This window comes from Xiphophorus maculatus, chromosome 15 (assembly GCF_002775205.1).
Source record: "Xiphophorus maculatus strain JP 163 A chromosome 15, X_maculatus-5.0-male, whole genome shotgun sequence".
Classification (NCBI taxonomy): domain Eukaryota; kingdom Metazoa; phylum Chordata; class Actinopteri; order Cyprinodontiformes; family Poeciliidae; genus Xiphophorus; species Xiphophorus maculatus.
In genome coordinates this window covers 5,560,577-5,573,706 of record NC_036457.1, presented here as the reverse complement: position 1 = coordinate 5,573,706, position 13,130 = coordinate 5,560,577, and the positions used below count along the sequence as shown (strand labels likewise).

Genomic DNA, 13,130 nt, shown 5'->3' with positions numbered 1-13,130 from the left:
TGATGTAATTTGGAGTCTGCAGGGCCACATAAAAAGCTACGGCGGGCCAGATTTGGCCCCCGGGCCTTGAGTTTGACACCTGTGCTTTAGGCAAATCACCAGATAAATCTTGGCACATTTTTACGTTTAAGTCAATGAAAATGCAGCGTTTCTGCTGAAAACACTGTCCCAGTGACTAATGAAACAAATCCTGGAATGTGCAGCCTACAAACATTTTTCTGAGAGGAAAACATTTTCCAAGTTTTCCCAAATTTCAGATTGCAGGTTTGCTGGGAGCCGCGGTGGTCGATGCTTCTTCTTCTTCTTCTTCTGAGAAATGGGGAACAGATTTCTTGGCGACCACATTGTCCAACCTTTGACCCTGTAAATAAGGGTTGATGCTCTGTGGAAACAAACATCAGGAATGTTTATGTAACTTCAAAAATATTGGTTTATCAGAAGGATTCATTTATTGATGAACTGATTGAGATTATTGGAAGATTAACACCTGAATACCAACTATAAAGTCTTAAAAATGCAAACATTTAACAAAAACTTAAACAAGTAATGTTTAGCTTGATGGGGGCACAAGTAAAGCCTGGTGGCCCGCCAGGCTTATGATACACTGCCGAAAACACAGTAGTCAGTGTTTCTAAAAGACAAGACATTTCTCAAACTTAATCCTACAAATGAAAAAATGTCAAAGGTAAAAGTATTGTAAAAAACTAGAGGTAAATATTTTACCCTTTTCCTTCTCTTTGGTCCTCCCTTCAGCTTTTGGTATAAAAGTTCTTTGTTCTGAAAGAAACCAAAGAAATTTTTTTTTTAAATAAAACACAAAGTTGTAGTTCACATGCTTTCAAATCAAAGTACAAATATATAATCACATTTTGCAGGAGATAAAATTTCCTGCAAAACAAGATGTCAATTTAAAATAAAGTCTGTTTTGCCCAAAAGGAGGTAAAAAACCTAAAACAAAGAAGCTCAAAGATCCTGAATCACTGCCACATTTTAGACAAACCAGTCAGTTTGAAGCGTCTAATAAGAAACATTACATTTAACTATTTTTAAAAATAATTTTAAGAGTTTATGGTGTCGGCTGATTCTCTCACCCACTTTCCCAGAGCGGGGTAGTCATGCTCTGGGTCGAAGAGGTGCTGGTGTTTCTGAAACTCCCTGCTGAACTCAGCCGTGTCCGGAGCATTTTCCAAGCAACCGTCTCCAGCTGCGAGTAAAAAAAATAAAAGATACTTTTATGAATTAATGTGTTGTCAGAAAATAGACATTTAATGCATTTGTGGTTATATCCTCCGATGTAAATCTAAATAATTGCCACCGTTTTTTTCTCACCGACAGACTAAAATCAAACGTTTCCTGTTTTACGTTATTTCTACACTGTAAAAACACAAAATATTACCAAATATTTTTGATCTAGCTTATAGTAATTTATTTGTAATGTCTTGAAATAAGACAAAACTAACTCACAAGTAACTCTTCAGCAAGATACAAAGGCTTGTTTTAAGTAAATAATTCCTTAATATTGGTGGAAAAAGTACATGTACCATTGGCAAATTATTTAACTTACAACAAGACATTTTTCCCACCTTATAAGGTAGTTTATCTGCCAATAAAAGACACATTCATTCTCTTAAGTTGAATAAAGCAACAAAAACAAAACCTAAACCTTCAATTTGTCTTTATTTTGGCATTTGTTGCTTTTAAAAGTCATTGTCTGCCTGTATATTTACATTGGTGGTTCAGAACATAAAAATGGAGGTTAAAGTTTCTACCCGTTTTTCCCAGGGGGCAGGGGTTTGGGGGGTCTGGGTAGCTGTGGTCATCGCTAAAGTCTTTGGGAACATTGTCGCCTGTCAGCTCAGCCACGATGTTTGGGATGTTTCCGTAAGGACCGAGGTGCTGCAGGCCTTCATGAGCACCACCTGGTGGGCGGAAGAGACATTACAACCATCAACCTTTTTCCTACAATAAAAAAAAAAACATCTTACTTCTTACACTGCAATATCTAAACACAATGTTAATTTAAGTGTTCTTAATCTTATTCTGAGTTATTCCAGAATAAGAACAAACTGAGACTGATGAAAAAAGGGGAAAACATTTTATTAAAATGAGGGGAAGGAGGGGAATAAGTTGTTTTGATTACCTTGTATGCTCTGAGGCCCGACGATGTTCGTGGCCTGATGCGCAGGGTACTCCACCCGGGGCCGAGCGATGCCCAGCTGCTCCATGACGCCGTGCAGCAGCCGCTGGATGTCGGCCTCGGACACCTGGTCCACCGCCGTGCGGGGAGTGCGAGCTGGAGCTCTGCCGAGCTGCAGGCACAGCAGCAGTCCGAGCAGAAAGAGCCGCGCCGAGGATCCCATTTCTGTCATCTGCGGGGGTGAAGAGCACACCAAGCATCTTTGGACAAATGGCACATAACCGCCAACAAACAGCTGTTTTTACTTAATCAGTAAATAATTAGCCTGAACTTTGACCCTTAACCATAACAGATTGAATGCAGCAAGCTGTTATCTAAACTGTAGCAAATTATAAAATGGAGATACACATTTATGATGCGCCACTCTCTGTAAACAGCCCGTGAATAGCCAAAATAATCAGATTACGTTAAATTCAACCACGTGCTCTGTTCGTTTTAAGTTTCATTTTATGTACATTTGAAAAAGAAACGCACAAAAAAGCACTAAAATGATAAATGTTTTTCTTTACCTTGAATGCGTAGACGGAGGAACCTGCCTTCTCCATCAAGTAAGTCACCATGAAAAAAATGAGTTCCGTTTTTCTTTCAAAATAAAATACATTAATCCCACATGTTAGTAACTCGCGCAAAAGCGAATTCCTGACGACTTTAAATCGATGTTATACAGGAAAATGTAACATTTAAGCGTTACCGCTCAGATTGATACACCAACTCCTTGTTAAACGCAGATTTGTTGGAACCATCTATATAGTGGTGTTTTATTTTGAAAGAGAATTTCCCCATTTCCGGTGTTGTGTGTCCGCTTCACGGATCAGATGCAGTTGCTAGGAAACCAGAATTCCTATTTTCTCATTGGTGGCACACAGAGCCGTTAACAAATGTGTGCCATTTTGTGTCGAATTTCATTATTTACCTTTTCAACTGAGAAATAATGGAGAAATTCAAAATGCTGATATTTTTAAATAAAAAGCTTTAGTTAAATTGCTTCTATATGACCTGATCAGGCCTTTAAACCCATATCATCTTATTTATTCCAAGCAGGAACAGTCAAAACAAAATGTTAATTCAAACTAAATTTAAATACTGAGGTTTTCTGAATGAGTGAAGTAATAAAAGGGACAGTACCAGGAAGAATGTTTACGTTTTAACAATGTTTAGATTTGAACATTTCACAGAGCAATGTTCAATCCATCTGGAAGAGGAAATAATTAGCAACTTGAAATCTAGCAAGATTTGTTTCAATTGCACTCAGAAGTGGATCTAAAAGCAGATTTTTTTAGGGGAATGCATGACACTTCAGATTTGTTTAAAAGTTTTACTTCACAATATGCTCAAATGAACTGAAGTTTGTTGATAAACATGACAAAATATGTAATGTAAGAAAGTTAAGTCTTTGACAGATGAAGTACAGGAAAGTAACAGTCACATAAAAACAACATTTATTCAAGAGAAAAAAAGTCTGATACAACAAAGTCTGTTCAAATATTTTCAGAGATGGACAGACATGGGACAACTAGTAAAATTTAGATTGGTGAAGAACGTCTCCTCCAGTTTTTGTGCTGCAGTCTCTCCATGGCAGTAACAAAAGTTTTGTTTGCAGATCTGAAACGTTGATCTACAAACATGTGTATTAATTATTCTTTCCACAAGAACAGAAGCGTCCATTTTAAAATAGTTCATACCTTCATTGGGCATGCAGGTCCTGAACAGCTGGATGTTGGGGAAGGTTTCAAGACCAACGCTTCTCCTCAGCTTTGGGTCGCAGACAAGAGTCGGATCAGAAACTGCAGGCCTGACCTTTGGCTTGCTCTGAATCCGGAGCACGGTCTTCTCAGATCGTTTTACTGAGAAAAAAAAGCAACTTTAATCAAGTGAAATTTTAATTTCTCAGCAATAATTGTTTTTTTACCCTTTAAGCTGCGCATCTTTTGGTTTCTTTTCTTGAACACATCCTCCAGATGAACAAAGTTCATAAAATATTTCATGCTGTCCATAACGGTTTTAGAAATCACACCTAAAATATGATGCATTTAGAAGAAAGTCAGCTAAAGATATTTTAAAATGATATTCAACCAATATGATTAATTTATTACCAAAGACATGAGGAAACTCTATGAAAGTGCGCAGGACAAGAACTCGAAGTTCAAGTCGTTCTTCTGACATTTCGGTTTTGTTTGGCGGCGGTAAGAGGCATGGGACAAAGACTGTGGCCAGATTGGAGCTGGTCATCAAGTTGTCAGAGCATCTGAGGAAAGAATAAGACATTTATTTTTATGATCACATGAAAATGTATGAAACTCTTTGGTAAAATGACACCTTCCCTTTCAAGCCTCAAAAGTTGACTAGTTTCATTCTCAGTTTGAGAGAACTTTGAAAACCAAAATGTCCCAACAGAGAACTGATTTAACAACATGGTCTTTTTGCAAACTAACACTCTAAAATAAAGAATCAGGAAGTAATAAAATTGGCTCAAAATGTTGCAGCATTTAAAAATGACAGTAATAAATTTGTTCACAAAATAGGTGATTTTTAAAAAGCACTACTCCAGCATCATCCTACCATTTCCTGTCACCTTTGTCTTTTCTGCAACATCCGGTTGTTGATCACATAACTCATGATGCAAGTTATGTGATAAACACTAGCTTTAAATACAGCCAAAAAAAACCCATCCTAGTGCAAAATACAGCTTTTTTTTAAAATTGTCGTGTTTCAATTAAGCAAGTTTATTTTTGTAATTCCAATTAGTACAATGTTATGGTCAATGTAGACGTAGCGAATGTTGATCTCACTCAGCATGCTGAATATCCAAGCAAATCCAGCTAAAAACTGTCCAAACAGGTTTCTGATTAGTTCTGGTATCAATCACAGGCCTCCCTTCACTGCACTAATGAACCATAAAGGAAATTAATATATAACAAATAATGTTTGTAAATGCTTTTAAATTATATTTGCGCTCTTTAATCGTGTCACTGTATGGGGTGAAACAACCAGTTTTAAAGCCTGTGATGTCATTGTTCAAACACGTTTTAGAGAGAAATTGTTGCAAAATCCAAAAGAGTAAATTGCTAACTGATACTTTCATCCATTTTTCTTTCCTATAAATGTGCCTCAGTGGTGATACTTAGCAAAAACAAAAACAAAAAAACTATTTTCTGTGTCTATGGGTCCAGTATTCTCCACTCTGTTAATATTCATTCATACCTCTGAGAAACTTTGTGAAGGAAGTCAAACAGATACTGCAGGCAGGACGAGTTTCTGGCTGGAAGCAAACAGGAGAGTAACTGAAGGGCGGCCATCTTGCCCTGCAGGTCGGGTAGGGCCTGTGCTTCCAGCAGGGCTGCATGAATCTCAGAAGGGAACAGCAGCTCAGGAAGTTCCCTGCAAAACTGTTTGACGAGGGTAGCAATATCATAGGGGGAAGCAGTGGACAGGGCATCGTCCCCACGATTCAATTTCTCCTAAACCAGGCAAAACAGAATGTTCATTTTGATGCATGATAGCTATAAACATAGAAAACAGATCAAAAGTACTGCATATGACCATTTAATATGGTTTAAATGGAGGATAAATCTTACCCTGAGGATCTTAACGCGAGAAAGGGAGCCTGGTTTTCTGAACAGGCCCACAGTACCAACACGGTCCAACAGAAAAGAGCAACCTTCCACTAAAAAGCTAAGATAGAAACCAAAACTCTAGATTCAATCAAGCTAATCAGTGTTTACTTTCCGCATTCACTTACCAGGGTACAAGACCAAATTCAGGAATGTACCGTCTGGGCAAGTTTTCCAGAGGGACCCCAAACACCTTAGCTCCAGTGTACACCAATTTCCCTTTCTTCTTCGCAAAGTTCTTTGCAGAAATCCCATAAAGAGCTTGGAGGTGAAATCGAATCACGTTACCGTCTGTAATCTTCATTTCAAAAACAAGAATCCAAAAGCAGCCAGCAGTTTTCTGTTGACCTGGGAAAATAACTAAGAAAATGAACCTGCATACATAGAAGAAGGCTTTTTATGCTAATTATACTGATTAGTTTCACCTGGGACACAGAAGAAGGAAAGTGTTGCATTCAGGTGACAAAGGGAAGATAGTTGACATGAGTTTTTATCTTGCGCAACATTTTACTCAACATTTTACACCCACTCTTTAGTAATTGAAAAAAACAACTATTCTTTAACTAAAAGAGGGCTTTGAGGATAAAACCTCCCCAGTTTTACTCTCTTTACTATTGTTTTAAATATATTATTTATTCGTAAACACATGGTGCAGTAGTCTTATTAGTTATAATTTTTTGTTTTCAGGGGAAGGGGAAATATTGAGGAAGTTTAATTTTCTTTGGTTCCAAAAGTTTGATTTCAGACACAGTTTTGGGTTATTAAAGCATAACAGCCAAACCATTTGGTCATCTGTAAAATAATCTCCAACTAAATAATAATAATAAATGATTGCTGACAGTGTATTGTTATTGTGTCGGCTTGTGCTTTTAGTCTTTTAAATGACTTGTTAGAAAAGAAAATGGTTTGTTACCAAACCCACCAAATACTTAGAATAGCATTAAATGTAATTTTATCAAAACAACTCTCCAAACCCTTAAATTGCATTTTAAAAAACTATTTATTATTACAACAGTACATGTATATACATCACAACACAGTAGAAATACAGTTATGGAAAGTAAGCTAGTTTGGTTGTTGGTTCTGGTTCTGGTTTTGGTTCTGACTGGCGATTTAGAAGCACTTCCTGTGGACGATGGAGGGGCCAGCTTCATCATACTCCTGCTTGCTGATCCACATCTGCTGGAACGTGGACAGAGACGCCAAGATGGAGCCACCGATCCAAACAGAATATTTCCTCTCAGGAGGAGCAATGATCTGCAAGGAGAGAAGAGAGAAAGGTTTTTACAAAAAGGACATCAGAGCAATCTATAGCTTCCCATAAGGAGTCATGCTCACCTTGATTTTCATGGTGCTTGGGGCCAAGGCGGTGATTTCTTTCTGCATACGGTCGGCAATACCAGGGTACATGGTGGTTCCACCAGACAACACGTTGTTGGCATAAAGATCCTTACGAATGTCAATGTCACACTTCATGATGCTGTTGTAAGCAGTTTCATGGATGCCAGCAGACTCCATACCTGAGAAAGTCACACAACAAATGTTTTAGGAATTTACAGTAAAATGTGAAGTTTAGAGAAAACATTTGAAATAAAATAATGTACAATAGCTCAAGACCTAAACAGCTAATATTCTTTCTTTTTGTTTTAAATATGTAATATTTCAGTCCAACTGAGGCCCCTGAATTTTACAATGGTGTTTTAGGGCCATTGTACGCAGAATAAAAGGAGCACATTTCCACCAGAAAAATCAGAAATATTTAGATTAATCTCAGAAATTTTCTAGAAAAAATGGTGAAAACTTCTGAGACTGAAAAAAATTTTAATGCAATAAAAAAAGAAAGAAATTTTGAGATTAAGATAAGTTTGAAAAGTCAACATTTTTCGGTATTTAGAAATTATCTGAGTATGAAAAGTTTGATAAATTTGATTAAAAAAACTGAAAAATTCTCTAGAAAAGTAAAATATTTTTCATGTTTGGAAATTTTCTATGTCTCAAAAGTTTAACATTTTTAACTTTAGAAACTTTGAAAAGTCAGCAATTTTTGATATCTTAAAAGTTGTAAATTTGCTATAAAAAATTTAACATTCTCTAGAAAAAACGCAGAAATTTCTGAGCTTGAGAAGTCAAAAATGTTACTTTTAAAAGTTGAAATTTTTTAACTTTTGAAAGTTAGAAATTTCTGTTTTTTTCTAGAAAATTTAAAAAGTCTTTCTAGCAAATTTGTGACTTTTCCAACACCAGAGATTTCCAAGATTTTTCTACAAAACTTCTGAGATCTCAAAATTTCTTGTTTTTTCTCTAGCACGTTTTTTTATTTTTCAAACTCAAAAATTTTCATCTTTTTTCAAGAACATTTCAGAAATTTACTCTTTTGTTTTCTATCCACAGTAATACAGCTAATACATGACGAAGAATTCATATATACACAGAAACGAAAAGTTACAACTGAAAACTTGCATGTATGTGTAAAATAATGGTAGTGATCAAAATAACTATAGCAGATTGTGGTTTCCTCCAGAAACATATTTTACCATGTCAGTAAAATAACTCAATTTTCTCCTCGTCAGTGTTTTTGTAAAAGGTTTCTGTTGTTTCGGTCTTTTTTTGTTGTTGTTGCGGTTCATGGCTCACCGATGAAGGAAGGCTGGAACAGGGTCTCCGGGCAGCGGAAACGCTCGTTGCCGATGGTGATGACCTGCCCGTCGGGAAGCTCGTAGCTCTTCTCCAGGGAGGAGGAGGAAGCGGCGGTCGCCATTTCGTTCTCAAAGTCCAGCGCTACGTAGCACAGCTTCTCCTTGATGTCTCGCACAATCTCACGCTCAGCTGGAGAGAAAAATTATCTCAGTTCAGTCAAAAAGTATCACCAGACATTCAACATGTGAAACTCAGATGAACTTGATAATCACGTGACAATTTATAGATTGTTTCTCAAACAAATTAGCTATATCCATTAGCTTAGTATATGTTTGCTAGAGATAGTTTATTTCAGTGGTTGTAAAAGTACAATTATTTACTCACCAATCAATTTTTTATCTTCTTAAACAGAGGTTGTGTTTAAATTGAACAAATGTAATCAGACTTAATTTATTTTTTATCGTTTTTCAAGCATACAGAATCAGCTGTAACCATTAGCTTAGCACAGGTTTGCTAGCTTAATGTCGAGAGCTAGCTAATCATTCAAAACTGGTTTCATCCGGTGGTTGTAAATGTACAATCATTTAATCAGCAGTAAACTTTTCATCATCTTAACTAGAGGTTGCATTTAACAAATTGTAATCACACTTAATGATTCATTATTCATTGTTTTTCAAGCAAACCTAATCAGGCATTTCCATTAGCTTAGCACAGATTTGCTAGCTTCATTTCGAGAGTCAACTAAAGTCAACACTTGTTTTTTTACATTGTAGTGCATATGTGTTTGTAAACACTAATTTAAAATGTGCTTTAGATAAATGAACAATTTATTTTTTAGTTTATTAATGTGTTAAGACAATAGTTTGCTAATGCTTCATGTGGTGGCATTAGCAAAAACATCCATTTGTTTTCTTTTAAGTACATAATGTTTTAAGCTTAAAAGTGTTGAATATGTTTAGTATAAAGTTTAGGCTAAGCTATATTAGTTTTTATTTGCAAGATATAAACTATACCTTTTGCTGAAATGTATATTTTATATACATTGTTTTTAACTTTTTAAAACTATTTATAAAGATTTATCATCTAATAGTCAATTTTTAGCTAAACTAATCGACTTGCTAATGCTAGATGCATTTTAGAGTAATATTTTAGCTTTACTTTTATTGTTGGTAACACTATAATACCTGTGGTGACAAAAGAGTAGCCACGCTCAGTCAGGATTTTCATCAGATAGTCAGTGAGATCCCGACCAGCCAGATCAAGACGCATGATGGCGTGCGGCAGAGCGTAGCCCTCATAGATTGGTACGTTGTGTGTCACACCATCCCCAGAGTCCAGTACAATACCTGTTGAGAAAAAACAAAAAACAAAATGTCCTTAACCAAAAAGTTGACTTTTACTGTGATGTTGTGGCGTAAACTATGGCAGAGTCTCACCAGTGGTACGTCCAGAGGCATAGAGGGACAGGACAGCCTGGATGGCAACATACATGGCAGGGACATTGAAGGTTTCAAACATGATCTGAGTCATCTTCTCTCTGTTGGCTTTTGGGTTGAGAGGGGCTTCAGTCAGCAGGGTGGGATGCTCCTCTGGAGCCACACGGAGCTCGTTGTAGAAAGTGTGATGCCAGATCTAGAAACATTCAAAAGTGTCATGGATTGATTTTGATGTTTCACCTCACATTTACTGCTGATTCGCTTCCATTTCTCACCTTCTCCATGTCATCCCAGTTGGTGATAATGCCATGCTCAATGGGGTACTTCAGAGTCAGGATACCCCTCTTGCTCTGGGCCTCATCTCCCACATAGCTGTCCTTCTGACCCATACCCACCATCACACCCTGCCAGGGACACAAATTCATTACAGATATTCAGGATAAAGATACGAAAAATCACCTTTTTAGTTACTGACTCTTTGTACGTGACGTCACGCTCTTCAGAACTCCGCCCACTCCGCCATGACGGACGTCAAAATAACTAATGTGCTTCTTTAAAACTAGTCTAAAAACAGAGATATGTAACCTAATGTTGCTTTAATTTAGTTGATTTCACTTTAGAAATGGACGGCTGCACAAACAGACAAGGATGGGAACCAACCTTGTCATTTTTCTTGCGTACCGTTTAATGAGCAGCTGTTAATCATAATGACTGTCAGCCCTCGATGTAATCGCGGATTCGCAGCAAACACTTTTTACAAAGTAAGAAGATTGATGTTTAATTACTTTATAAGTAATTATGATTAGAAAGATATCAAATCTTGCATTATGTAGACGGTGCATCTAACCACCAATAACCATGGAAACAACGCCCCACCGTCACATAGCCTGGCATGTATGGAAAATAAAAAGGTTAGCATCTCGTCTTTAGTACGGCTGCACCGGTGCAAGGGGAAACGCTGTTTATGAAGTGGTGATATAAATAATGTGGTGTGAATTCAGGAAAAGTCGGTACATTTGATTAACACATCAGGAGGGAGGAGGTATGGGTCGGTTTCTAAGCTAGCTGTTGCCGATTTTTGTAAATCCCGCTGCCTATGAGCCCCAACCAGGTGTGTTTACAGACAAATTAGCTTGACTTGAACAAGTAGAAGCCATGAATAAACTGGGAAAGACAACTTTGGACAACAATTTCAGTCGCTCTGTTCAATATCCATGTTCCTCTCTTCCGTCATGGCGCCTTGAATGATTAAGTTACGTCACGTGCGAAGGGTCATTAGTAGTTGCCTCACCTGGTGACGGGGGCGTCCAACAATGGATGGAAAGACGGCTCGGGGAGCATCGTCACCAGCAAACCCTGCCTTGACCAAACCAGAACCGTTGTCGCACACCAATGCGGTGGTCTCATCATCGTCACACATGTTTGGTCTGTTGTGTTGGCCTTCTGCAAAACCCAAAACATGGGAACATACTCAGAAATGGCTCGGTTCTGTGAAGCAATCTGGCGCTATTTTTGATATGCAGACACCCTTAAGTTATTTAATCTCCTCTTTAAGCTCTTCCGCTTTGTGAAAAGCTAAAACTGGACTTGGCCCAGTCCACTCAAACAAACTAACACGTCTATTTTAAGCCTCAACAGCCCAACTCCTGCTCAGTGTCTCATTGTTAAGCCAGGGCCAGTTAACAGCTGATGCAGTGAGTCTTTAGACAAGTGGCAGGAGGTCTGGGTCTCCTCTCAGCTGTCGTGAATAATAAACTCCTGTTTGGATCCAAAACATATGCTCAGATCTTTCTAGGATTTCTGGGACGCATCCAAAGTGCCAGCCTGTTTTTTTAAACTTCCAAATTACACAAAGCATCTATTAACTGATGCTGGATGCTTGAAGCAAACCAAAACTTTTAAACTCCAAATGTGACTTCATTGCTTTTAACTTCAAGTTATTTCACATTCTACTTGTCTAAAATCATTCCCTCTTTGTTATTTGGGAACAGTGACTCTTAAATGTTCAGCTATTCCTGTTCAGTCAGCAAAATTTCCTTTGTAATGTAGAAATCTTTAGATGTATTTCATTTTTGCAGCACAATTGACACTATAGTTGTGTAAAACTAAACATTCTCCTTGTAAATGTAAATAATGTAAATTTATGTGAAATAATAACAGAAATAGAAAGTCTAATAATATTGGGGTTTAAAATAAAATTCACTCTCTTGCAAATTCTCCTTTTCAAGATGTAGAGTTTTTTAAATGCGTTTAATTTTATGCAACACAATTGACATTATAGTTGTATAAAACTAAACAAACGAAAAAGGAAACATAAAGTTGGGGTTTAATGTTGTTTATAAAATTCACTCACTTGTTTTCTAAATGATAAAATCTTGATTTTAATAAATGAGTGTCAAGAACTCTCCTTAAGTGCACAAATATAATAATGTCCACATTTCTGTTTGTTATTTAGTCAGTTTATAAGATGTTGTATCAACATCCCACATCCTACATCCTAAAACTGAATTACCATCCAAATATCTCTTCAGTTTCTTTCACAAACGATCTAATTCAACAAGCAAAACCGGCAGCAAGAAAATAGAAATTCAGTATCTTCTGAGCCAGATTGTTAAAGATACTCACCAAGTTGTAACCAGTGGGCTGGAGTTTCCTCTGGGATTCGGGGGCGAGGGTGTGAGGGCCTCCTTAAATATGATTCAGCATGCTGAGGCTGGGGGCCAGTGGGTGGGCTCAGGACTTTATGCAAGTCCAAATTAAGTGTTGCTCAGCAAAAAGGCAGCATAAAGTGGATCCCGTGTCAGGAATGCCTCCAGAATGGAGAGATATTTCCTTTGACAGTTTAAAGGTCCTGGATGAGACATAACCAGCAGCACTTTTTACGATCCCAATAAACTGCTAAATAGCAGCTTTTATGGTGTGTGTGACAAGAATTTATTATGACTTAGGGTAAATGTATACTTTTAATGCAGGGGTCTGGTTTTTAAACATGTTTGGGTGTTATGGTTATTGTAATTATTTGGATTTATGAACAAAATATCATTGGTAACACTATATTTGAAGGAGTGTGCATAAGACTGATATACGGTCATAAACGTCATGAAGTGTCATTCAATAAATAATGACACTTGTAGTGCAACATTGACAATTTTAATAGACTTTTAATGCAAGTTTGGAACAACGTTTTATTAAAATTGTCATTATTTACCAAATAATGCAAAGTTGACACTTTTAATGTACTTTTAACGC

At 37.1% G+C, this 13,130-nt stretch overlaps 3 protein-coding genes across 4 annotated transcripts; all 3 read right to left on the bottom strand.

Annotated features, from left to right (window-relative positions):
- Positions 1-11: 11 nt before the first annotated feature.
- On the bottom strand, positions 12-2,768 carry scg5 (secretogranin V). Its single transcript, XM_005805167.2, has 6 exons — positions 2,707-2,768; positions 2,141-2,369; positions 1,770-1,919; positions 1,092-1,204; positions 724-777; positions 12-382 (listed from the first exon to the last, which is right to left on the bottom strand). Exons 1-6 carry the CDS (start codon positions 2,755-2,757, stop codon positions 254-256), a joined length of 726 nt encoding a protein of 241 aa, XP_005805224.1. The 5' UTR covers positions 2,758-2,768; the 3' UTR covers positions 12-253.
- A 734-nt stretch (positions 2,769-3,502) lies between these two features.
- On the bottom strand, positions 3,503-6,171 carry arhgap11b (Rho GTPase activating protein 11B). Of its 2 annotated transcripts, none has more exons than XM_023348151.1 (7): positions 5,937-6,171; positions 5,773-5,869; positions 5,399-5,655; positions 4,291-4,442; positions 4,107-4,211; positions 3,880-4,041; positions 3,503-3,812 (listed from the first exon to the last, which is right to left on the bottom strand). In XM_023348151.1, exons 1-7 carry the CDS (start codon positions 6,110-6,112, stop codon positions 3,721-3,723), a joined length of 1,041 nt encoding a protein of 346 aa, XP_023203919.1. In that variant the 5' UTR covers positions 6,113-6,171; the 3' UTR covers positions 3,503-3,720. The 2 variants fall into 2 exon arrangements, with proteins under 2 accessions (XP_023203919.1, XP_023203920.1); XM_023348152.1 differs by having other exon boundaries at positions 3,503-3,799.
- Positions 6,172-6,789: 618 nt separating this feature from the next.
- Positions 6,790-12,578, bottom strand: LOC102233599 (actin, alpha cardiac). The gene is made up of 8 exons (XM_005805165.2): positions 12,507-12,578; positions 11,173-11,324; positions 10,157-10,285; positions 9,882-10,077; positions 9,630-9,791; positions 8,443-8,634; positions 7,147-7,328; positions 6,790-7,065 (listed from the first exon to the last, which is right to left on the bottom strand). Exons 2-8 carry the CDS (start codon positions 11,299-11,301, stop codon positions 6,922-6,924), a joined length of 1,134 nt encoding a protein of 377 aa, XP_005805222.1. The 5' UTR covers positions 11,302-11,324; positions 12,507-12,578; the 3' UTR covers positions 6,790-6,921.
- Positions 12,579-13,130: the final 552 nt, after the last annotated feature.